Below are 26,197 nucleotides of genomic sequence, written 5' to 3'. Positions count from 1 at the left end.
AAATACAACTTCAATTCACAGTTCCCAGTGTTACCTTCAGGGACTGGGTGAGAAATGCCTATGGGAAGCAGCTGTGGACCCAGAGTGGTCTAGAAAGTGAACCCTAAGAATTGTAAGCTCAGGCTAGGAAGGACAAGAGCCATGGATGGCACCCAACAAACCCACCATCCATAAAATTAGGCAGAGAAAACCTTGACTTGCTGGATTCCAAAACTGTAGATCCTGGAAGAAAACTACTCATTCAAAACTACAGGGAAATTTTTTTCTCCTTTTGAACTTTATTTTTCTTCCTTCTTTTTTCTACATTGGTGTTATGGGGGAAGGGGTCTCTTTACCCTTTTTGTCCTTCTTCTCTTTTTCCTTTGATTTTTAAGTGTCCATATTTTTCCCCATGTTTTCTTTTATCATCTAATTCTTGTTTCTTCTTTTCTGTTACCTTTATCTAATTCTATAACTATCCTTCAACTCCTTAACAGGATCATTTGTCTCACTTTTCCCTTGTTTAATTTTTCAAATTTTTCTTCTTTCATTCTCCTATTCCCAACCACTTATATCTTAGTAATATAACCATTAAGCTCTACTAATCTTTAGTTATCTCTATGTTCTTTTCTACCGTTAGTGGAATATAGTTGTTGCATTTAGTAGATATTTGGTATACATCAGTAATGAAAGTCTTGGTGTTTATACTATAATGATAGAACTCTTTTCCATAGTTAAGAGTAGCACATTATTGGTTCTTAGGGTATGTCAATATCCAGCTTGTCTTTGACACTGTTACAGCTGCTGATTTACTTGATATTTCCAGGGTCACATAGTTGGTTTAATAGGTTTTCTCTGTAGGCCAATATCTGGATTACATTTGTGACATTACAATATTGTGGACCATTCCCAGGAAGCTGGTTGCTGGGCCAATTACACTACATTCTCCCCTCTGAAATTAACAGAGATGGTTGGATCTAGGAAAAGAGGCAAAGGACTATAGTTAGCCATGCCCAGAGTGGATCAGTGGAAAACAGACATTAACTAAAGCTATATCTACACTACCAACCAAGTCTTTCCACGATGAGTGCCCACAAACCTAAACATGAAACAAAACAAACAAAAACAGTAAAAACAGAGATAAGGCCAAAAAAAATGCCCCCTAAAACTCCCAACTCCCTCAAACTCAAGCCATGGGGCAGAAAGGGAAAGAAAAGCAAACTCTACACAACCATATTATTCAAAAATAATAACAGAGGACATTAAAAAATTAGACCAATATGGTGTTTGGTGGGCTCACAGAAGATCAAGTTAAGCAGATAATATGTATAATAAACAAAATCATCAGGGAACTTACAGAAGACACAAATATATAGCTGAGCTAAACAGAATGATACAAAAAATGAATGACCAGTTTAATAAATAATTACAGTCCATGAAAATGTTCCAAACAGAAATCCAGGAGATTAAAAGTTATACTGAAATGGGCTGGGGATTTAGCTCAGTGGTTTCACCACTTGCTGCGCAAGCGCAAGGGCCCGAGTTTGATCCCCGGTACCAAAAAAAAAAAAAAAAAGTTACACTGAAAGTATGGTCAGCAGAAGTGACCTATGTGAGAACAGAATATGTGAATTAGAAGACAAGGATTCTGTCAATTATAGAGATACATTTAAAACAACAAGAAGATATGAAAAATGGATTCAACAGGTGCTAAATGATAGAAAAAAGACTAAGATTAATTGTAATAAATGAAAAAGCAGAAGACAAGACAAAAGGCAATAAAAAACTGTTTACATGTATACTAGCAGGAAACATTCCAAATACAGTGAAATAATTAAACATACACATAAAGGAGGCAACAGAACCCAAAATAGCCACAGTTAAGAGAAATTTCCTGTGCAACATCATACTCAAAATCCAAGAAAGCCAACACAGGGAGTGAATCTTAAAAGCTGTTGGAGCAAAGCAACAAATCACTTATAAAGGAAAACTCATTAGAATTACAGCAGACTTCTCAAAACAAAATATAAAGGGCCAGTAGAGCTTGGAATGAAGTATTTTAAAAGTAAACACTTTTCGACCCAGATTTATATGCTGCAAAATTTTGCTTCTAAATTGGTGGAGAAGTAAGAAGGACAAAAGAGCACTTCAAGAATTGATGCCCACCAAACCAGCACTCCAAAAAATTCCCAAGGATATCCTAGAAAAAATAAATCCAATAATGCCAAAAAGTTTAAATAGAATAAATACACCAGGCAGAGTGAGTAGTTAAATAGAAAGAATAAATCAGCAACATGAAAATATTTCAATGACAGAAATAAATTAGTACTGCTCAGTAATACCTCTCAATGTGAATGGATTCAATTCTCCAGCCAAAATACACAGATTGGCAGAATGAATCAAGAAATAAAATCCAACAGAGTGTTGTATACAGGAAACACATTTAATCCCAAAACATTCACAGATTAAAATAAAAGGATGGACCATATTTACAGCACCACAATTCATAATAACTAAATCTTGGAACAACCCATGTGCCCATCAACAGATGAATGGATAAAGAAAATGCAGTATTTATATACAATGCAGTACTATTCGGCCAAAAAGAAGGATAAACTTGGGTCATTTGTAGGAAAAGGGATGCACCTTGAGACCATAATCTTAAGTTAAATAAATTGGACACATAAGGTTAAATATTGCATTGTTTCTCTTGTGTGAGAAATCCAAAGGGTAAACAAGGAGCATGTTGAAGGATAGATTCTGGAAAATAGGAGGAACATGTTAAATGGGAAGGGGAACAATGGAAGGGGAGGGGAAGGAATGAAGGGAAAAGGGAAAAAAGAATAGAAGGAAAATATGTAAACAGCTTTTGTAAATGGAGATGAGAGGAGGGAATGGAGGGGAGGGGAGGGGAATGGGAAAAAGAAGACAAATCAGGACATACTGTGTGCAGGTGCAAATTCTCTATGATGAATGTGATCAAAATATATGACAAATATGTACTGATGAAAACTATAAAGTTAAAAAATTAAAAGTTAAAATAAATTTTAAAAGTAAAATAATAAAGAAAAGTAAAAGGATGAAAAACAATATTCTATGCAACAGAAACCTGAAAACAAGCAGGAGTAGCTATCCAATTTTCAAACAAAGTGGATATTGAGCCAAAAATGATCAGAAGAGAAAAAGAAGGTCACTAAGTATTGTCTAAGGGAACAATTCAACAGGAAGAGATAACAGTTATAAACATATAGACACTGGGACATCTAACTTCATAAAACAAACACTACTGAACATAAAAACTCAGATGAACACCAACACAATTTAACAGAGGACCTCAATACCCTCCAATCACAAACAGATTAACTCAACCAAAAAATCAAGAGAAACATCAGAATTGAACCAAATTGTTGGAGACTTTTTTTTTTTTGGTACCGGGGATCGAACTCGGGTCCTTGTGCATGTGCAGCAGGCGGAAAAACCACTCAGCTAAATTCCAGGCCCTGAACCAAATTGTTAAACAAATGGACTTAATAGATATCAGTATCCTACCAAATAAAAACAGAATACACATTCTTCTCAGCAACACATGGAACTTTTCTCCAAAATAAACCACATTAAGTGAAATCAAAGTTATTCCATGCATATTATCAAATCATACTGCAATGAAACTAGAAATCGATGGCAAAGAAAACAACAGAAATTATGGAAACACATGGAAATTAGACAATACACACTTGAATCATCATTGATTTACAGAAAAAGTCAAGGAAGAAATTATACAGTTCCTAGAATCAATCAATGTCAATACTACAGGAATACAGGACCCAATGTAAACAGTCTTAAGAGGGAAGTGTATAGCTGTAAAAGCTCACCAGAAAACAGAAAGAGCCCATATAAATAACCTAATGATGCACTAAGTCCAAGAAAAACAAGAACAATCAAATCCAAAGCTAATATAAGGAAGGAAATTATAAAGATTAGAACTGAAATTAATGAAATTGAGACTAAAATACTAGTACCAAGAAGCAATGAGAGCTGGTTCTTTGAAATAGACAGACAAAGCCCTAGCCAATCTTACCAAAAAACAGAAAGACACAAATCAATGCAACTGGAGAAGAAAAAGGTGAAATTACACTGACAAAATCCAGAACATTATTAGTAGCTACTTTGAGAACCTGTACTCTTAATAAATTGGAAACTTCAGAAGAAATAGATTCCTAGATATATATGAACTACCAAAACTAAAACTAGAACATATAAAAACTCTGAATAATACAATATCAGCCAGTGAAATTGAAGAATAAAAGAGGAATGATTGGGCCGGGGATTTAGCTCAGTGGTTTCCCCGCCTGCTGCATGACCGCAAGGACCCAAGTTTGATCCCCAGTTCCAAAAAAAAAGGAACTATCAACTAAGAAAATACAGGTCCCAAACTGCCAAATTCTACAAGAACATTAAAGATCTAATACCAATACTTTGCAAATACTTCATGTATTTGTCATATATCCCAGGTTTTGTTAAGAAGTCACATAACAGTCAATATAATGAAACACTTTAATGAAATTGAGAGTGAAGGAGTACTGTCAAAGTCACTCGTGGAAGCTAGCATTACTCTTATTTTAAAGCCAAAAAAAGATCCAACCAAAAAGAGAACTGTGTACAGGCCCATCTCTTTATTTTTTTTTCTATATCCTTTTATTCATACACTTTAGATGTACAATATAACATTCATCATTGCAGATATGCACCTTTACACACTCTCTTGGTTCTTATTTTTCCCCCTTTCCCTGCCCTCCCTTCAACCCCTCCATCCTTTCCTATTTACAAAGACTTTGTTTCCATTTTTTCATTTTCTCATATTAATTCCATTTCCTTCATTCCTTTCCCCTATCCCTCCCACTTCCCCCTCCCCTTTGCCCCTTTAGGCCCATCTCTTTAATGAACATAGATCCAAAAGTCCTCAACAAAATACTGGCAAACAGAATGCAACACATCATCAAAAAGATCATACATCATGACCAAGTAGGATTCATCCCAGGGATGCAGGGCTGGTTCAAAATACCCAAGTCAATAAATGTAATATACCACATTAACAGAAGGAAGTACAAAATCATCTCAATTCACATAGAAATAGCCTTTGACAAAATCCAACATCCATTCACGATTAAAAAAAACACTGAAGAAATAGGTATAGAAGAACCTTATCTCAATCTGATAAAAAAAATTTGTGACAAACATCGTATTGGCCAACATCACATTATATGGGGAGAAGCTGTAAGATTTCCCTCCAAAATCAGCAACAAGACAAAGATGTCCACTATCACCACTCCTGTTCAATATAGTTCTTGAAACATTGCCCAGAACAATGAGGCAAGAGAAATAAATAAAATGGATGGGTATAGGAAAGGAAGGAGTCAAATTATCATTATTTGCAAATGACATGATCCTCTAAGTAGAAGATTCAAAAAATGCTGCCAAAACACTCCTAGAATAACCAAATTTATTAGCATAATAGAATATAAAATCAATATACAAAAATCAATAGTGTTCTTGTACATTGATAATAAACTCAAGAAAGAAATTAGGGAAATAATACCTTTCATGGTAGCATCAAGAAAAATTAAATACCTATGAATTAACCTAACCTAGGAAGTGAAAGATTTCTACAATATAAAATACAGTACTCTGAAAAAGGAGATTAAAGAGGACATTAGAAAATGGAAAGATAGGGCCTGGGATGTAGCTCACTGGTGCTGTGCCTGTCTGGAAAGTGCAAGGTCCTGAGTTTGATCCCCGGTACCAGGAAAAAAAAAAGATATCCTTTGTTCCTGGATATGCAGAACCAATACAGTCAAAATGGCCATACTTCCAAAACTGACATACAGATTTAATTTCATCCCAATCAAAATACCATTAGCATTCCTTACAGAACTAGAGAAAGTAATCCAACAATTCCTATGGAAAAAGAGACCTAGAATAGCAAAAGCAATCCTGGGCAAGAAGAACTAGGCGGGAAACATCATAATCCTGGACTTCAAGTTATATTAAAGGTACAGCTGTAAAAACAGCATGGTTTTAGCAATAAAGCAGACATGTGAATCAATGGAACAGATCAGAGGATGCAGAAAAAATTCTAGGTACATTCAGCTACCTGATCTTTCACAAAGGAGCCAAAAACTTACATTGGAGGAAAGATAGCCTCTTTAACAAATGATGCTGGGAAAACTGGCTATCCGTATGCAGAAGATTGAATCTAGACCCCTATCTCTCACCATGTACTTAACTAAGATAAAAATGGATCAAAGATCTAAATATTAAAACAAATAATCTGCTGGAAGATAAAATAGGTGAAAGTCTTGAAGGCATAGAGATAAGCAAGGACTTCCTAGAGAGAGCCCCAATTGCACAAGAAATAAACCTAGAATCAAAAAATGAAAGCACATCAAATTAAAAAACTTCTGCACAACAAAGCAAATAACAAAGCAAAGAAACAACTGGAAGGATGGGAAAGAAAATTTTACCAGCTATTCCTCAGACAGAGAACTGATCTACAATATATTAAGGACTCAAAAAAATCAGGCCCCTTCACAAAATAAAAGATCCAATTAGAAAATGGGTAAATAAAATGAATAGACACATCACAAAGGAAGAATTGCAAATGGCAAATAAATACATAAAAAAGTTCAATGTCTCTGCCCATTGGAAAAATACATATGAAAACAACACTGAGATCTCATCTTACTCCAGAAAGCATAGCCAACATCAAGAAATCAATAATAACAAATGCTGGCAAGGATGTGGGCAAAAATGGGATGTAAACTAGTACAACCATTTTGGAAATCAGTACAGAGATTTCATTTGACCTACTGTTCCCCTTCCAGGTTTGTCTTCCCCAAAAAGAGTTTGAAACATCATGTTACAGTGATTCATGCATACTCATGTGTATAGCAACAATCCACAATAGTTAAATCTTGGAAGCAGCCTATATGTCCATGAAGAGATGAACAGGTGAAGAAAATGTAGTATTTATACACAATGGAGTACTCTGCCATAAAGAAGGATAAATGAGCCATTTCTAGGAAGATGTACACATCTTGAGACTATAATGTTATGTGAAATAAATCAGACAAACAAGCTTAAATACCACATGACTTCTCTTATATGAGAAACCCAAAACATTGAGCAAAAATAAAAGACAGATAATAAGAAATAGTGAGATAGATTTTTTTTTTGCAAAGGGGAAAGGGACCAAGAGATTGAGACAGAGTAGAGAGAGGAAAAGGACATTAAAAAAAAAAATTAAGATGTGTTATGTATCTCCCCATAAGGAATGTGATCTTATGTACTGCAAACATGTACTTATTTTTAAAATATAGTAATTTTAAAAAACTGTAAGAATTGAAAGGCTAAAGACAAAGACGACTGAAAACAAAGTCAAAATCAAAAACAGAACAGAATATATAAGAACTCCGGGGCAATTAAACAAAGTGTACATATGTGTAATGAGAATCCCAGCAAGAGAGGGAAGCAGCAGATGAAATATCCGAGATAGTAATTACCAACACTTTGCACAGATAATGTCAGACATCAAATTACAGATGCAGGGAGCTCAGAGAATACCAGGAAGAATAAATGCCATTTATAAAAAAACAAACCCCTACATCATCAAGGCACATCACTTTCAAACTACAGTAAATCATAAAGAGGAGTCCTTTTAAGACAGGACAAAAGAAAAAAAAATCACACCTTATAGGACAGGAAAGATAAACATTACATCTGACATCTCAAAACTATGCAAACAAGAGGAGAGTAAAGCAAAACAGTGAAATATTTAGTGTTGAGAAGGAAAACCCTCCACTTAAAATCCTGTAACCTGTGAAATTATCCTCCCAAAGTTTAGGAGAAATAAAGATTTTTCTCAAGCAAACAAAAACTGAAGGAATTTATTGTGTAAACTTGTCCTGTAAGAAATGTTAAAAGAAGCTCCTTAGTGAAAAAATTATATAGATCAGAATTTATTTTAAAAGAGTACCAGTAAATAAGTGAAGGCAAAACACAAACCATGAAGCTGTACCAGATTGGAAGAAACTAAAGAAGCCAAATACATAGCCAAATACAATATGAGATCGTGAGTCGAATCTTGACCAGAAAAAGAGCAGTAGTGGAGTAGCTGAAAACATCTGCTTCAGGTCTGTAGATTAGTCAGTGGTATCACTTCAATGTTAATGTCCTGGTTTGGATAACTGCATGTGGTTATGTAAGACACTGACATTTGGAAAAACTAGGAAGTAGGTATAGGTAAATTCTTTGTACGATTTTTGTAATTTTTTTAAGTCTTAGACTACTCAAAAATAAACTTAAAATATTTTTTAAAAGAGGCAAAAGATCCAACTACATACTTTACTGTATCAGTGCTTACTAGAGAAACATTTAATGCAAGATATACTAATATATAAGAATTTACAAAATTTGCTTACAATGGCCTTCTAGACAGTCACATGTGGAAGAATGCAAAAGTCTGTCTGCATACTGGAGATCCAAAGGATCCAGCCCAAGGCCTGGAGCCTACTGTAGTGTCCCATGCAAGTCCATATCAGGTGGCGGAAGGATCTGCAATAGAAGGCTGAAGAGTCTGCACTGGAAGCCAGGAGATGATGTCCACAGTGAAGGGAAAGGCTGGAGCTTCTCCAAAGAAACAGAAGCAAACCTACTTTATTTCCCTTTTATACCATTCTGGTGACAATCCTCCCCAGGGTAGGTCTTCTACACCCAGAACAATGCTGAACCAGTTCAGTTTGGCATTTCTTACTCAAGTTGACACAATCACTATCGCATACACCAAAGATAAACAGTACACAAACATATGAAAACATGCCCAATGGCAAACGAATTAGGGTATTGCCAATTAAAATCAGGTACCTCCACACACCTTCACAATGGCCAAATCCTAAATCCTGACAACACAGATGCTGTCACAAATGTAGAACAAAACTTTCATTCATTGCTGGGGGATGCAGTGACATAGCTACTTTGGATAACAGTTTGGTAGTTTTTTACAAAATGAAACAGTCTTACTATATGATCCAGTGATCGTGCTCCTTACCCAATTAGTTGAAAACTTTGGTCCACACAAAAACCTGCACATGGATATTTAGCTTTAGTCCTGCTATAAATTGGAACCAATCAAGACGTCACTTAGGTGTCCTTAGGTGAATGGATAGTGTTACAGACAGTGGAATTCAGCGCCATAATGAATTAAGAATCAAGCTACGAAAAGACATGGTAGAAACTTAGATGCATATGACTAAGTGAAAGAAGTTAATCTGAAATAGCTGCACTTTGCATGACGCTAACTATAGGGACATTTTGGTAAAGGCAAAAGAGTAAAAATATCAGTGGTTCCCAGGAGTTAGTAGATGCTAGTGAAAATAAACAGGCAGTGCAGAGAGGATTGTTGGGGCCATGAAACTATTCTGTATAATAAATACTATAATGGTGGCCAAATGTCATTCATTATACATTCGTTGAAAGTCATAATCAATATATACTAATAAAAATAATTTTAAAAAGGAGCCCATTATGTGTTCAACACCAAGAATGAGTATCAATACAAACTGTGGATTTGGGGTGATAATGGTATGCCCATGGAGGTTACCAATTGTACCAAACTTACTACTCTGGTATGAGATGTTGATAACACTATTGGTTGGGATTCTCTAGAAGAGAATCAAAACTTTTAAACATCTACGGTGGCTGGAAGCCATCAAACGAGGGATCAAGTATGCAGGGCTAGTTGGGAGACTGAAGGCCTGGAAGCTCCCTGGAGTCACTGGTATGAATCTGCACTGAAGGACTGAAGAAACTGGTCTGAGGAAATGACACCAGCAAAGGACACATCCACAAAGTGGAATCTAGGGACAGAGGGAGAGGGGAAGTAAGAAGGGCTAAGACCTGATATGCCTAAGTACCAACTCCCCATGATGAATGTACTCATTTTGAATCACAAATATGTACTAATGAAAAAGACACACCCATTCCAGCAGAATGGAACTTTTAATGGTGGTCAACTTCTTCCTCTTCCCCTTTTAATGCTGTCTGGGCTAGGACCCTTTTGAATAGTGCTACCCACAGAGTGGGTCTTCCCCCCTCCCCCCAATTTGCTGGCCTATGTCAATCATCTCTGGAAACACCCACAGACACATTCAAAAGGGCTTTTTTAATCTGCTAGGCATTTCTCAATCCAGTCAAGTCACAAAAGCAGGTAAGGCTGTTCATGTGTGAGGTCAAGGGAATATATGGACTCTCTCTGCTTTCCACTTGATTCTGCTGAGACTAAAACTGCTCTGAAGGAGTCTATTTAATGAGCAAACAGGATAGGTGACCTGACTCAAAGGCAGAATCTCTGAACAGACTGTTGCACTGAACCCTGCTACTTTGCAAGAAGCAAAGCTAAATTTCAGGCCTACTGACCTGCTCTGATTTAGTCAGAAAGAATGGGCAAGTAGACAGGCCCAATTTACTTTTGTTCCTATGTCCTTATCCCTCAGATGTACCAGTCATTTTTTCCCCCACTTTTGTAAGCTATTTATCTTGAAAGTAAACCCATCAGCTGCAGGTTGTATGGTACTGTCAATGTCAAGGTTCCACACCCTGTCCTCTAAAATACCAGGACTTACAAGCAGTCCCATCATGGATTTTGGCCGCTTCTCTTGGGAAAGTTCATAACGGGAGATTATTCACCCCACAGGCAGGTGACAGGAATACAAAAAAGCCTAGAATCCTACATGAAACTCCACCAATTCAATATGGAAGCCAAGCAGAGTCAAATTCAGTCCTACTGTACACTTTCCAAGAGGGACTCCCAAGGGGTTGAAATCTGGCATCTTCTCCTGCCCATAACAATGAACAGGACCAAAGATTCAGAAATGATCAAAACATAATGCAGGAAGATCCACATCTTACCCTGTCAAACTTCCTTGAACAGACCTCATCCTTTCTTTTGGAGGTTTCAATTTCCCCACTTACACAATTATTATAAGCTGTAACTATACACACATTTTATAGTCTGTATATACCTGGTTTCTTTTTATTTACATGAAAACTTAAAAGTAGTGACCCACATCCCACAGCTCCTCACCAACAGCCACTGAAGTAAAGCATCCATACACCACTAAGGATAACTTATTCTTTATTGATTAAAAATGAAGAAAACATGCAGTAAAATACAAAGTCAAAAGTGGGAAAGTTGAATATTTTACATCTTCCATAATCTAGCACACATCACAAGGAGGAACCTCTGTTTATTGATACACCATTATTCTATCCTCCAGATTATTAAATAGTACCAGCTGGCTCTAGGATTTGGTTCAAAACTTAAGTAAAACACCCCAATTCATTAGTCCTTTACAAAAGACCATACATTTCACAAATAGCGTTGGCACATATTACCTTGTGCTATACAGTTAATATAGCTACATACTCCAAGGACAAGGGTATCCTGGGGACCAAGTGACAGAGGAGCACTCTGAACCACAACTCTTGGAAAGGTTTCATGCTGATCCACCTGGGCAGTTTCTGTGTACCTACTTTCTTGGCATCACTGCACAAGTCAGCAGAAGGTATTCACTACACGTCATGCAGAAGAAGAAATAACAATGTCCTGAGACTGGGGGTCTGTCTCCTAATTCCCAAAAGGGCAAGCAAACTGAAAAGAAAGAGAAAGCCCCTGCCCACCTCTGTTGTCAGGCTTGTCCCATCGAGGTTCAAAGGTAGGTGGCTGGAAAAAGTGAACGAGGGAAAGGGTGCTGCTCACACCTAGCCCAACGGCAGACCACCCCCAAATCATATCTAAAACAGGTCTGATCCCCCTCCCAGGTTCATAAGTAGATTTTTACGGTTTTCTTTGAAACCAAAGAGCAGACTCTATGAAAGCCACTGATCCTGTGCCAAAGAGGACATTATCTCCTTCCCATTCTCCATTCCCACTTCCCTGACTTTGCTTCCCCATCTCCACTCCCCACCCCCACAGAAAAGAAAAACGCAAACTGTATTTCCAGAAAGCTGATCAATCTTTTCTCTCCCTCCTGACTCAGCAGGCTTCCCTCTTTAACCAATCCTGCTAGGATCTTGGACTTTGGTGTCTAATTCTCTAATCTACTCTCTCCAAACCAACTCCAACTCTATCCAACTCCATCCCCTTCCCCTCCTCAACATCCACCCCTTTCCAACATGCCTTTGTACCCAAGCAGGTAAAGAAAACCCACGACTAAAGCTATAGGCTCAGGAAGACCGAAACAAAATGCATGACAATCATTTATGGGGAAAACAGTCAGGTGTGTTCCAAAAGAAAACCAGGTAAAGTAACCTTGCTCTTCAGACCAACAATATTGAGAAGGGCTCGAGTGATTCTATAAAAGGCAACTCCCTCCTTTCCATGAGCCCACAGCCCACCTCTGTATGTCTCCTTAAGGCCAGATCAAGTATCTTATTCATATATAAAACTTGGTAACTTGGTAAGGTTATTAGTAGTTAGACAAAGACTGAAACAGTAGGAAAAAAAGAAAAATTAACCCCACTGATTATTCACATATTGCATTATGAGTGCTCTTTTTTAAACCTAAAGAATAAGTTATATAATTTCTGTAGAAAATCAAATGAACATTGTCCACTCATAAACCCTAAAGGTCACGGCACATGTGGTTTCACTTTCCATCATGAGTCAGGTTTAGTGCACAGGGGCCCCTCCGAGAGTCAGTGCAGGAGAGGGGCAGAAGGCAGGCCTCTGGCCCAGGGCGAGTCTCCTTTATTGCTGCAGAAATCTCAGCCTTGCACTCACTTCCCTGTGACTTGGGAGGCCAGGTGAACTAATTCTCATAGGATCGAGGAGCAGTTTTTCAATTTAATTTTTTCAAATTTGAAAATAAATACTTCCCCAATGATGAGTTCTGATTTTTCTTTTCAAAAACCACCTCTGGCAAAATTTACTTTCACAAGCCATTACTTGATAAAATGAAAAATGCACATGTAATGCAAAAAACAGTCAAAGTTCCACTTTGAAGGATCTGATGGCTGAAGTTTGACTACAGTCAGATGTTTTGCACCAGCTGAAGTTAAGGCTAGCAACCCTTTTGGAGGGAGCAATGAAGAATGGGGTGCCTGAGAGCAGCTTCAGCAAAACACTTAGAGACACCATGAACAAAACAAGAACACAGTTTAGGCTGCCTCCATCTGAGGCTGTGCTTTTTTTCTAACAAAGGTTGCTAGAATTCACATCAGGTACCAAAAAAAAAAAAAACCACTAATTAAATTCTCTGGGCTCCCGCTGAACAATCAACTTTTAATTGCTACTTCTGTGGTAAAAAGATAACCCAAGATGCCCACATTGTGGCAGGTGTAAGAGAACAGGCAAGATGAGGATGTCCATAGAGCTGCTACTTTCCACCTGGGCCATCACTGGAATAAGGCAAGAACGAGCTGGGAGATCTCCCTCCTGGCCTTGAGGCATGTGGGCCACTTCTGAGATGGAGGAAGATAGGGGATGTGTGCAGCACGTTTACTAACGGAACTCTTTAAGGGGATGCTGGCCACTGGTGACCCAACTTTTCTTTCCCTGTGGGGAAAAGGGAGAAGGATGGCAGGAAAAACTTAAAGAACTCTAAAGCTCCTAGATGGGAGGTTTGTTGCTGGGTTCTTTGGCAGTAGTGAGTTTAGGCCAATAGAAGCAACAGAGATATGCTGTGTGGAATCTCCTCAGGCCACTTCTTGCAGAGCTGTGGTTTAGCTGATGCTGAGCTGGGCAAATCCTATTAGTTTTCCATCATCAGGAATATCCGAGCCTTCAACACCAGAAGCCTGAGAACCAAACAAAATGACAAGCTGTGGCTATTTATAAACAAAATTGCAGGCTATAATTAAAACTGATACAGGATTGTAGAAAGGAAGGCAGTGGGTGACAGGTCCCTGGGATACAAATGGGAGGCTGATGAAGGTGTTTTTCTAGAAGAGAGGGGGGCTGTGTATATAGCTGAGACAGGTTGGCGTATAACTGAGAACAGAGGTTTGGGGTCAGAGGCTTCTGAGAGGGAGAAAGGAAGGCAGGCCACTCAAAGGGAGATATCAGCTCAGGACAAAATGTGGACAATCCATTACATTTTAATATTCTCATCATTCAGGGGATATAAAAATTGATCTGCTGAGGTTTCTGGTATGTAAAAGATATGATGGTTTAATTAGGAGAAAGCAATGAATACCAGTTTGAAAGTGACAGATCGATTTGACTGAGGTTCTTCCACAATTTTCTGCAAATTAGCAGCCACTGTAATCATAAAAAAAGAGAAAGTAATGAATGAGAAGCTATGTAAATCCACTTTAATCATATTTTAAAAGCTTAAATGCTGGTTGAGAATTTTCTATGTATAACCCAAATGAAAGGAAAAGGATCAATTATTTCCCAAATGAAAGTATCTTTTAAACTCATCTCTAGGCTATACAAATATAAATCTTGGATCACTGTCAGATTAACTTTCCTTAAAATGCACTAAGTAGACTAGGACAGGTATCAGGTAAAAGAGGTATGATCTGCCTGATCATGAACCAGAAAGCCTCAGAGTAGAAACCAACAAAGTATGGTCTGAGGCCTACTTCTACCTGCAAATTAAGAATGTTTAAAAATGACAGAGACTAGATGGCCCACAAAGCCTGAACTACAGCAAGTCCCCAAATTATGAACATTTGAACTGCAAACTTTCACAGGTGTATTGTATAAGACTCACTTTGTTGGACTTACAAATGAATCTGACTTATGAACATTCTCCTGGAATGAAACTCATTTGTAAGTCAGGGACTTCTTATATTCACTATCTGACCTTTCACAGGAAAACTTTACTGACCGGTCAGAAATGATGGTTTTTCCCATCAGTGATATATAGCTGTGGCTGACCTAATCCCAACTCTCTTCCCTTCCTTCTTGCTTTTTCTAGAACTACATCACTCAAGTTTGCTTACCTTTGTGTACAATTAAACATATCAAAATAGAAATACTGTGATTTCTGTCATCATTTGTACTACATTATCCCAAAGGCCAGGGTGTGCTTTCATCTACTACATCAGAGGTCCCAAAGCAAACTCAGAAGTGGGACAGATGTTTTGGTTAGGAACTGTAATCAATACTTATCTTTTCCACCAAGCCAACAACAAGAATCAGCTAACCTATTCAGTAGAATAAAATTCTGGCTTTCTAGGTACTAACTACACACAGACACAGAGGCACCAGGGCAAAGCACACTGTAGTTACCGATTACTAAATCTCTTCCATCGACCAGGCCAGCAGAAATGAGTTCCTGAGAGACGCCCTCCGCTGTATCTGCAAAGACAGAGAAGAAGGTGCTCCATTTCTCGTGCCACAGGTAACTGTTAACTCTCACAGCCAGAACGAGACCCAGGCTAACTTCTACATCCACAGCTCTTCCTCCACTGGGGATTATCTCAAGTGAGGAATTCTTACCAGTCTGGCTAGAGGGCAGAATCTGTAGGAACTAGGTGGCAAGTATCAGCTCAAAGTACAGATAATTTTCTAAATGATGCAATACAGAAAGCCCATGTCAGAAGCAATGCTACAGAAAAAATTTATATTTTCGAAAGCAACCCTGGACTTGAGCTACCTGAGCTCAGAGCCACAAAGCTGAATGCAGAACAACTTCAGTGGTAGTACCAAAGATGATTTATTCTCAAGAAAGAACAAACTATAATCTCTTCTCTTTGGGGATCCTATTTCAAGTTTTTTGCTAAAATCATTTTCTTTTTTATTCTGATTTTTCTTCTTACCCAGTCATCTAAGGTGATACAATGTGAACAATGGGTATAACTGGAAACTAAAAAGACAAGGATGGACTATCCTGTAATGAATTGCATCTTCAATGACTCAGTGGTACCACTTTTTGAGGGCTGGAAACTGAGCCCCACATCCACATAGATGACCAGCAATTTTAATTAATTCCTAAAAGTGTGACTGCTTGGCTCTAAAAAAAGTAAAACATACACTTCTGTTTGTCTGCAGCTGCTCACTTTAATGTTCAGCAGCTGACACTGACACAGCCAGAAGAGTAATATGGGACACTGAACAGTTCTGTGCTGGCTGCTGGCCACTCCCCCAAATAATGATCCTATGTAACAAAGGCAAGAAAAATAACAAGCCTTGTTCCAGGGTGAAGTTCACAATCAGAACAGTGCATGACCAGGATCAGTTTCTGTGTGACAACAAAGAGGATTGGAGGCCTCATTTCCTCCTTACTATCACAAGGAATAAGCATGCACAGTGATAAGGGCAAAGACTTTATACCTGAAAAAACCTTGTTTGAACACCAGCTCCTACTTTCCAGCTGTGTGGCCTTCAACAAGTTATTTTGCCTCTCTGAAACTCTTAATCTCATAATCTATTAGAGAGTAATTTCTCCTTAGGGGGGCTGTTATGAGAGTTTAATGAGATAATGCTTAGCACAATGCCTGGCCCATAGTAAGCAGTAAATACGAGACATATTCATTACTATTTATACTATACTAGGTTTTCCAAATGAGCTTTACAATACATTACTTGCATTTTTATTTTATTCATGTCTCCCAAAACCTAAACAAGTTTTATCATCTTTCAAAAGCAAAACAAATCTAAAGATCACAAACTTTATATTTAATTGAACAAAACATCAAAGTTATTTGTTTTCAATCTTTTTGACAGCTCACCTCTCCCAGGAGTAAATTCAAATCGAATATCATTTAGTTCTTTTTTGGAATTCCTATGAAAGAAAACAGAATGAGTAAAATAGGACTTTCTGAAACTACACACGCAGAGTCTGCCAACACATATGAGAAAAACTGTGCTCTGAAGACTGTCCTGTTTCCGCAGATCATGTGATGTGTAGTAGATGTGCTCACACTGCAGGCTCAGAGTTGGGAACTCGTCATATAATTGTCCTGCAAGCCTTTGAGTCTGTGTCCGTCACTGACCAATATAAACATCTCATGCCTTTCAGAAGAGTCTTAAATGCCCACTCCCATCCTTATTTCCAATAAGATGAGGATATGGTTTGCATGAGTCCCTCAAAGTTCATGTGGTACAAACATAACCCTCAACTCAAGACTAGAGAGGTGAGACTTTTTTTTTTTTTGAGACTGGGTCTCACTCTGTAGTTCAGGCTGGCCTTGAACTCACTATGTAGCCCAGGCTGGCCTCAAACTTGCAGCAATCCTCCTGCCTCAGCCTCCCAAGAGGTGGGATTATGCATGTATACCACCACATGTGGCTCTGAGGTGGGATTTTTAAGAAATGATTCGTGCATGAAGGCTCTGCTTTCATGAGTGGATTGATGCCACTGGGTGAATTTGTTATAACTGAATTTGGCCACTTCTTGCTCTTCTGCCATGAGATAAGGAAGCACAAAGGTTCTCATAAGATGTGGGCCACACAGCTTTGGATTTACCAACTTCTAGAGCTGTAAGAAATAATTCTGTTCTCAATAATGACTCAGTCTCAGGTACTCTGTTTTAGCAATACAAAATGAACTAGGACAGACGAGCATATAAAACCCAGAGAAGCTAAGCACTGTGGCACACACTTGCAATCGAATATCAAGTTTCAGTCACACCAGGGCAACTTATCAAGATCCTGTCTCAAAATAATATTTTTAAATAAATAAATAAATAAATAAATAAATAAAAGATCCTGTCTCAAAATAAAAATCAAAAGGGCTGGATCCCCAATATTGTCAAAAAAATTAAAAACTATGAAAACTCTCTACAAGAACAGGGAAGTGTAATTAAAATGACATCGCAACTCCCACCTGTGTCTGTGATGATCAGTCAGGGCAGACTCATGAAATATATGATATTCCCTCAAATTCCACAGAATTCAAAAAAGAACACATGAGAATGAAAAGATGAAAGGAAATTTTAGAGGTAATTTTTAGACAGAACTGTGGAGGATTTGGGTAGACAGAGGACTAGGCCCATGCTAGCATCAGAGATAAACCACAACTCCAGAAATTCAAACATATGACTGATGAAGTAGTTAGTGCACAGTGATCACCACACCATGTACTGAGATTAACCAGCTTCCCTAGAAATTCTGGTTGGAGGTAGAAAAACTAGAAGATTTCATCTAAAAGAAGACATGCCTGATTACTTATGACCCAAATCCACTTTATCTAATCAAAGTACAAGGTTTCCATCTATTTGGCAAGCGAAACACTTGAGCATATCACTGCAACTGTGGTTAAAATTGAATGACTCATCTCCAAGCTGCTCCCCTGTGATTTTTTCTTGCAATGCCTTCTCTCTACACTGACACATAGAAACTTGTATTAATGCACGTATACCACCTGAAAATAGCTCTAAGCTGTGTGAGCTGATACTATAAATCAACATCCAACTTAGACTTGATTATCAAAGGAGCCATTTAACGTCATCAGTGGGAAAAAGAATCCAGCCTTCTATTTCCATAAACAGTCTGGAACACTGCTTGTTAAAAACCACTCTCCCCAGAAAAGGAAACTGCATCACTTATGAACATCTTCACCTTTCTGCAACACACATGTATTACCTGCTACAAGACTTCAAAACAAACTTCTTTAAAGAGACATTATTTATGTACTATCAAAATAGGATGAGATGATCACATTATTCTGTTAATTCAGAGCTACTTAAAATGAGACCGGCATTAAGGAGCAGGATTCTGTAAAAGGAAGTAACCAGGTCTGCTTTCTTCATATTCAGGACATAATTTCACTACTCCTAGGTATAAGAGGAAAAGCTTCTCGAAACAGGTCTCACTACCTCAATCTCTAATAATGACGTTACTGAGATGACAACTACAAATTGACATGTGCAGTGGGGGACTGGTCAATAGTAATTCAGTGAGACACTTAGTTATTCTGACAAGAAACTATAGAATCCTAATCCAAGCACATGCTACCATGAGATAGGGTCATCTGGTGATTTGTCTTGACTATCAATTTGACTGGCTTGACATGCCTATAGAGACTGGTAAAACACTGAGTGTTGTTGGGGTATGACCCTGGGGACCATATTTGGTCCCTGCCTCTTTCCCTCTGGTGGCAGACATGAAGTGAGCAGCTTTGCTCCACTCTGCCCTTCTGCTGTGATGTTTCTGCCCTGGAGCCAGCTGCTTAGGGATTGTCACTTCTGAAACTGTGAGCCAACACAAACCTCTTCTCTTTAGTTTACTGGTATTGGGTATTTTGTCCCACCAATGGGAAATCTGACCAATATAGAGGAATTTAAAATGCACAGACTGCTACCCTCAGTAGCACTTTCTGTTGAGCAACTTGTCAGGACTTCTCTATATACTTCCACCAAGAACCACCTATTACAATATGAGAAAATACCAAAAGTATATTCAGATTTTTCCCTTCATCTCTATTTGATCCACCACAATCATAAAACCAGTCAGTCCCCTCTTGAGTTAGTTCATTCCTGAGTAAGGCTAATTATCTAAGAACTTAGCTGGTGCTGCTGCTTCTCTCAAAACTATCCCTCACTTACAGACCATGCTTGTGTAACCCACACTAGCCATGCTGCAAATGTACACACTAGTCACTCTCAGTGGGAAACAACTAAAAGGACACATGCACCAGTCAGTCACAGCACCCTTTAACAGCCAGGTGCTCACACTGTTGCTATTATTTCTAGGAAAATAATAATACACCTGGAAACAAAGAGCAACTCATGCTCAAGACACACAGAATCCTATCCAGTTACTCTCAGGCAACGATTACAACTTCTGCAAAGCGCTCACAAAACACTTACCTTAATCTTAGTACTAGACTGATAGGGACCTTGGTTTCTTGTGAACCTGCTCCCGAAGACAGAGCCTAAAATGCATTAAAAGTATAAAGTCATTGCACGGAACATTAGGCGTGGACGTGACTAATGATCTGCAGAGCAATCATCTGCTTGGCAGTAATTTCCGTCCCCTCCAGCTGAGGTCATCCTCTCCTAAGACAGGCTCTGCCCTGGGAGATAGCACTCCAAAGTAGAACAGCAGGTAAAGGTCAGCCTGCATCTCAAACCCAGAAATTCCATACATACCCACATTTATATTTTGTGGTTTTTTTCAGATCCTGTTCACATGTACAAGAGTAAAAAACATGAAGCTAAGTTTCTCACTATAAAAAAATCAGCCAAAGCTGGGCATGGTGGTACATGCCTGTAATCCAGCACTCAGGAGGCTGAAACAGGAGGATTATTGCAAGTTTGAGGCCAGCCTGGAATACACAGTGAGACCCTGTCTTGAAAAGAACCACTGCCTCCGACAATGTCTTCCATGTGGCAACACGCAAGGTAGGGCCTAAATCTGCTGCCTCTCAGGAATCTACTCAACCCAACGTTCCAGATCTTTTTATGGCTAACCTAAATCTCTCGGAAAACTGTGTAGCTATCTTTTGCTCACTGGAAGACATACCATCTATTTTAAATTATTGTAAAATTAATCCAATTTTTTGGCAAGCACAGTAATGCATGCCTGTAATCCCAGGCACTTGGGAGAGTAAGGCAGGAGGATCGTAAGTTTGAGGCCAGTCTGGGCAACTTAGTAAATAACCCTGTAAGTAACCACTTAGTTAGTAAGTAACCCTGTCTCAAAATGAAAAATAAAAAGGGATGAGGGTGTATCTCAGTGGTAGAGCACTTGCGCCTAACATGCTTAAGGTCTTGTGTTCAATCCCCAGCACTGGGGAAAAAAAATCTTTCCATCTTCCTTCCTAAAACAACCATATTTTTACCTTATAATGAGCAGAAATGAAAAGCCTGAGGGATGAAAAGGTTAAATGAAACGACTGGCATGACTAAGTGGAAGTGCTCAGAGCAGAGCGGTAGTTTCTAAACACAGAGCAAAAGATAAAACACATAGGAGCAAAAGGAAAACTCAGAACTTCCATTTCCTTTCATCTAAAATGTTAGAAAAAGGTAAAACTTCCAGTATTTAAAAAATAAACTGAAACTGAACTCTTCTGTTAGCCACATGGCAAAAGCTCACATGTTCTATTTAGGATCAGAGGTTTCTTGAGGGGAGCAACAACTGAATGAAGTTTGTATGTTTTGGACTGAGTTTATGGATTACATTACCTAGTTTTGACAAAAATCAACCTTCACAAAATTCACCAATATCTTCAAAAGAGTCATTCACAGAAATCATGGACTGGAGAAAGTATTAATAAACAGTACCAATGTAAGTGAGCAAGCAGAAAACGGAAGAGCAGACAATTCTCCTAGTTGCAGTATGAACTCCATCAGCTGCATTCTAAAGCTAAATTTAACAATGACTTACTACAGAGCTGACAAGAAATTAGCCAAAACTTTCTGGTATTTAAATATTTTGTAATTAAGTTCTTTTGTTGCTTAAAAACCTGGGTGATTTTTGTATATGTCTCTTATCTGCTCATATCTAAAATTATGAAGACAGAATTTCTAACTTGTTTCATAATCTACAGAGACACCAACCTGAGGACTGTGCTCCCATCGACATTTGCTTTCCTCATCTATCCACTAGGCAACCACTGGCGCACATCCCCACTCTACCTGAGCTGTCTTTGCTGGCTCTGCAGGGGGTGGAAGTGAAACTTGAGTTGGCTGTGTAGGCATCTGCCCAGCTGGGTGAGGTAGATGAGCAGAAATCTGTTCTGGAACCTGGAGCAAAGTACCCATGGGATCAGCTGTTGAAAAGAGCTGTAACAAAACCACACACAGTGCTGCTTGAGTGGAAAGGGAGACTCACATGGAGCCTTACAGGGTGACATGTGTACAATAAATTTTTGTGTCATATATAGTGGTGCCTCGGGACATGAACTTCATTTGTTCTACAATTTTGGAAAAGATGACCACGTTCATCTTTGTGTGGGAAAGATGCCTACAGTCGTGTTTGTCACTTGATGTGGAGTTGGCAAATAAAAACAAAAAATTTTACCAAATGCTTATATTTGCAAACCAAATTGTTCACAAACAAAAGTGTTTGTGACCTGAGGTACCACTCTACTGGCTTATTGCCACTTTTCTGAATATATTCCAAATGAAGTCAAATACTATAGCTTTTTGTTTTGGTACCGGGAATTGAACTCAGGACCTTGCACTTGCAAGGTAGGCAGTGGAAACACTGAGCTATATCTCTAGCCCAACGCTTTATATTTTAACAAGTTTCTGAGGTATATTTACATCCTTTAAAATACATCCATTTAAAATGTATAAATTATTTTTGCACAATTTATAAACTGTATTTAAGCGTCACTATAATCTAGTTTTAGAACACTTTTATCACTCAAAAAATTCTCTTGTACCTTTCATAACCAATACGACCTCCGCACTTAACAGCGATGGCCAAGACCACAGTAATGGCCTATGAAGCTGTGGGGCTAATACAAGATAACATGTGTAGCTAAGGTCAGCGTAAATTGCACCCAAATTCCATTCCCACAATTAGTGCCTTCATAGCTAGAAGGACAATGCTCTAATTATAACCATATATTTTGTCTATCTTGCTTCTAATTTGAAAATGCTTTGACTCTTCTCTTTAAAGCCTTGCCTGCATTAGCTTCCACAGTAACTGCACATACTGCACATCTATACAAGTATCACACCTTTGCCCTAACGGATGAATATTAAAATTCAGTGGATGTGACTGACCAGGGTCCTTTGCTGGGGACCCAGCACTAGCCATCCCAGTCAGTCCTCTCTCTTTTATCTTAGTTCTGTTTTAGTGTATTTATTTCTTGAGCCTTGCATAGCATACTGAACAGGTGGGGACTAGAAACTTTCTAAAGAAGTCTAGCAATAGTATGTGGTTTTTGTGCCCATCTTTTATCCCCTTGCATCATATTTATTTTTAAACAAACATCCCACCACTTTGGCCAGCAAAATACCACCTCTAAAACACAGATTTAAGTGTGTAAAGCTACATTTTTCTATGCATGGTGCTATGGCTAGATTATGGCCTGTCCCTGCCAAAACTCACAATGAGGTTTAATCCCCCAATATAATGGTACTGAAAGGGGAAGCAAGACCTTTAAGCCAGCCAGGTGTGATGGCACACACCTGTAATCACAGCACTAGAGAGGCTGAGGCAAGAAGATGGCCAAGAGTTCAAAGCCAGCCTGGACTACAGAGTGAGTTCAAGGCCAGCCTAAACTACATAGCAACACCCTGTCTCAAAAAAAGGAAGGAAGGAAGGAGAGAAAGGAAAAGAAAGGAAAGGAAAGGAAAGGAAAGGAAAGGAAAGGAAAGGAAAGAAAAGAAAAGAAAAGAAAAGAAAAGAAAAGAAAAGAAAAGAAAAGAAAAGAAAAGAAAAGAAAAAACAAAGAAGTCCTTTAAGTGACTGGGTCTAGTGGGAGGTAACTGGGTCATGACCACTCTTGTGAAGGGATAAATGCTGGTCTTGCAGCAGTGAGTTCTCTCCTGTGAGAGCAGCTTGTTTTCAGAATGAATCTGAACCTGCTGGTCCTTTGCGTTCTCTCTTGCCACGTGACCTCTCTTACAGAAGCTCCCACCATGTGATGCCATCTGCTATGGTATAAGACCAACAAAGGTCCTCTCTAGAGGCTGACCAGACGTGGCCACCCCACCTTACACTATAGACTTTCAGCCTCTAACACTGAGAGCTAAATAAATCTCTTCTTAAAGAGAAGTACTTATCCACCTTCAGGTATTTTGTTGGGTTAGGATATGTGAGGCTTTCCCTTACATTTGAAAAAAAAAAAAATAAGCAATAGCTCTTTAAGTATATCTGAAATGCATTTCAGAACAGATATGAAGCTTTGTGACTTATTACATATTATTTTATACATTTTCAAATATTTCATAAATTTTAATGATGTCATTTTGGGAAAAGGATTGATGTTGAATACAAAAAACAAGTTAATGCAATTCAAAATTTTAAATGAGTGGGAAAAATATCAATGGCCAAAATTTAGGATAAAAAGTTCAAAGGGCAATAATAGAGAACTATTAGCTGATATTATATAAGTAAAATCCAGGAGAATGGGGAATAAAAGTTTGTGTTCATCTGACTTCATATATAAAAGGAAGTCAAAAGTTATTCAATGTAGCCAGGCATGTTGGCACATGCCTATAATCCCAACACACAGGAGGATCACAAGTTCAAATACAACCTGGGCAACTTAGTGAGACTGTCTCACAATAAAAAGAGCTGAGGATGTAGCTCACTACAAAAGCCCTAGGTTCAATCCCTAGCATCAGGTTAAAAAAAAAAATTATTCATCCGTTTTAGATTTTCATAGCAAAATAGCACTTTAAAATTAGTTTTGAAAATGTTAATATAATTATTAGTGTTATTTTTAAAAGTTAGCTTCCAATTGTATGCACTTACATTGCACTGCTTCCCACCTCCCATGAGCTAAGTATCTTCGCTGTGCCATACCCATTAGCCATGATGGTTCTACCCTGGGCCAGCTCACCATGGACTGAATTCCTTGAGCCAAGTTAAATGTCTCCTTTAAGTTGTGGGTGTCAGGTATTGCATCTCAGCCATAAGAATGTTGACCAATACATGGCCTAACTGGGTTTTGTTTAGTGAAATTTCCTACCACTTTGAGGCAGAAAGAACAGAAAACAGAATCTTTGACAACAAAAAGACAAAACACTTCAAAAAGGAAAGGTGTCAATATGATAAATCCCAGGGCAGATTAATATAAAAAGACAACTTTCCACTTTAAGTAGCCTAAGTCAAAAAAGCAAGTTATAAAGTTAAAGAAAGAGCCAGGGATTTAGCTCAGTGCCACCGCACCTGCCTCGCAAGCATAAGGTCCTGAGTTCAATCATCCCCAGTACCAAAAAAAAAAATTACAGAAACAAGGAAGAACATTCTGGGCCCCTTATCCAACTTAAAAACTTAGCTAGTCTCATTCCCATTTAGGCCACACACACACAAAAGACACTTATAATTAAAATCAAAATAAAACAAAAGCATATATGTTCTAGCAAAGATTCAGCAATCTTGATTACTTACCTCAGAGTTTGTTAATGACTCTTTCACCCGAGGAGACTAAAAGAAATGATAAAAAAAAAAAAAAAATGCTCATTAACTCAGAACTTGTAGTCAGTTACTTATAATCAGTTCCAATTAACTGCAAGTAATGTTTAAGGCAAATGAACTCATTTCATTCTGATTCATGTCTCTCACAAGCAACTCAAATTCTTTGAAAAAAGAAAATTGTCATATTCTTGTATTTTTTGCCCAAGTAGCCTGTAAAGGAATGTATCAATATATGTATCATATTTAAAAATTTCACAACTTCAGCTATATCAGCAAACTGCTCTGTTCTCAGGCAGTAGGGAAGATACACTGAAAGTAAAATTCTTTCTACTAATCATGAATATATTATGTGCCTAAAATCAGACCAAACCTAAGCCTTCAAGATAATCATCCAACATATTTTTCAAAACACAGTAATTCATGATAATGCAAAATCACTTGCCACTCACTGACAGGGTTTTTTTTAGGGGGTGGGGGGTGGTATCGGGAATCAAACTCAGGACCTTGTGCTTGTGAGGCAGGCGGCAGAACCACTGAACTAAATCCTTGGCAACAAGGTTTTGACATGAATTTGGAAGCAGCTGATTCATTGTGGTCTCTGTACAGTGAAGCCTCTCTGCTAATGTTAATCTATATTTGAAATCACTCCCCAGCACCAGCATCACAGCCTCAGCTCTACCTTGTATGATCAGGCATTAGATTCTCATACCTAGATCCCTCAGATGCACAGTTCTCACCTGGTGCTCCTGTGAGAATCCGATGCTACCACTTATCTGACAGGAGGCAGTGCTCAGGCAGTAATGTGAATGATGGGAAGCAGCTGAAACAGATGACGTTTCTCTTTCTCACCCACCTTTCACATCCTGCTGTGTAACCGGATTCCTAGTAGGGCACAGACAGGTAACAAGGGGGCCCCTATTCCACAGGACAGTGGAGTGAATACAGTTCAAAATAACCAAATATGAGGGCCAGGGATTTAGCTCAGTGGTGTCATGTCTGCCTCACAAGTGCAAGGTCCTGAGTTCAATCCCTGGTACAACATAATATTTATATATTTTTACTTATAATTATATATTTATATATAATTTATAATAATTATTATTTATAATTATATATTTTTATGTATAACTACAAGAGAGAAGCTTGAAATCTCCAACAACAAAGTAATAA

General features: G+C 38.3%; 1 protein-coding gene across 4 annotated transcripts in view; it reads right to left on the bottom strand.

Annotated features, from left to right (window-relative positions):
- Positions 1–11,150: 11,150 nt before the first annotated feature.
- Positions 11,151–26,197, bottom strand: part of Oxsr1 (oxidative stress responsive kinase 1) — a 122,030-nt gene continuing 106,983 nt past the window's right edge. For 3 of the 4 annotated variants that reach the window (XM_087216642.1, XM_004835252.4, XM_021259966.2), the window contains exons 12-18: positions 25,001–25,036; positions 21,565–21,711; positions 19,795–19,859; positions 16,714–16,766; positions 15,272–15,340; positions 14,229–14,293; positions 11,151–13,830 (exon numbers count right to left, since the gene is read on the bottom strand). In XM_087216642.1, coding sequence (XP_087072768.1) covers positions 13,756–13,830; positions 14,229–14,293; positions 15,272–15,340; positions 16,714–16,766; positions 19,795–19,859; positions 21,565–21,711; positions 25,001–25,036 — 510 coding nt within the window. In that variant the 3' untranslated portion in view covers positions 11,151–13,755. The remainder of the gene's footprint in view (positions 13,831–14,228; positions 14,294–15,271; positions 15,341–16,713; positions 16,767–19,794; positions 19,860–21,564; positions 21,712–25,000; positions 25,037–26,197) is intronic. The other variant, XM_021259963.2, reaches the window with a different exon arrangement.

Source organism: Heterocephalus glaber, unplaced genomic scaffold, assembly GCF_053883595.1.
Source record: "Heterocephalus glaber isolate CG9 unplaced genomic scaffold, H.glaber_assembly_v1.0 deba00000122, whole genome shotgun sequence".
Classification (NCBI taxonomy): domain Eukaryota; kingdom Metazoa; phylum Chordata; class Mammalia; order Rodentia; family Bathyergidae; genus Heterocephalus; species Heterocephalus glaber.
This window is presented reverse-complemented; position numbering and strand designations above follow the sequence as displayed.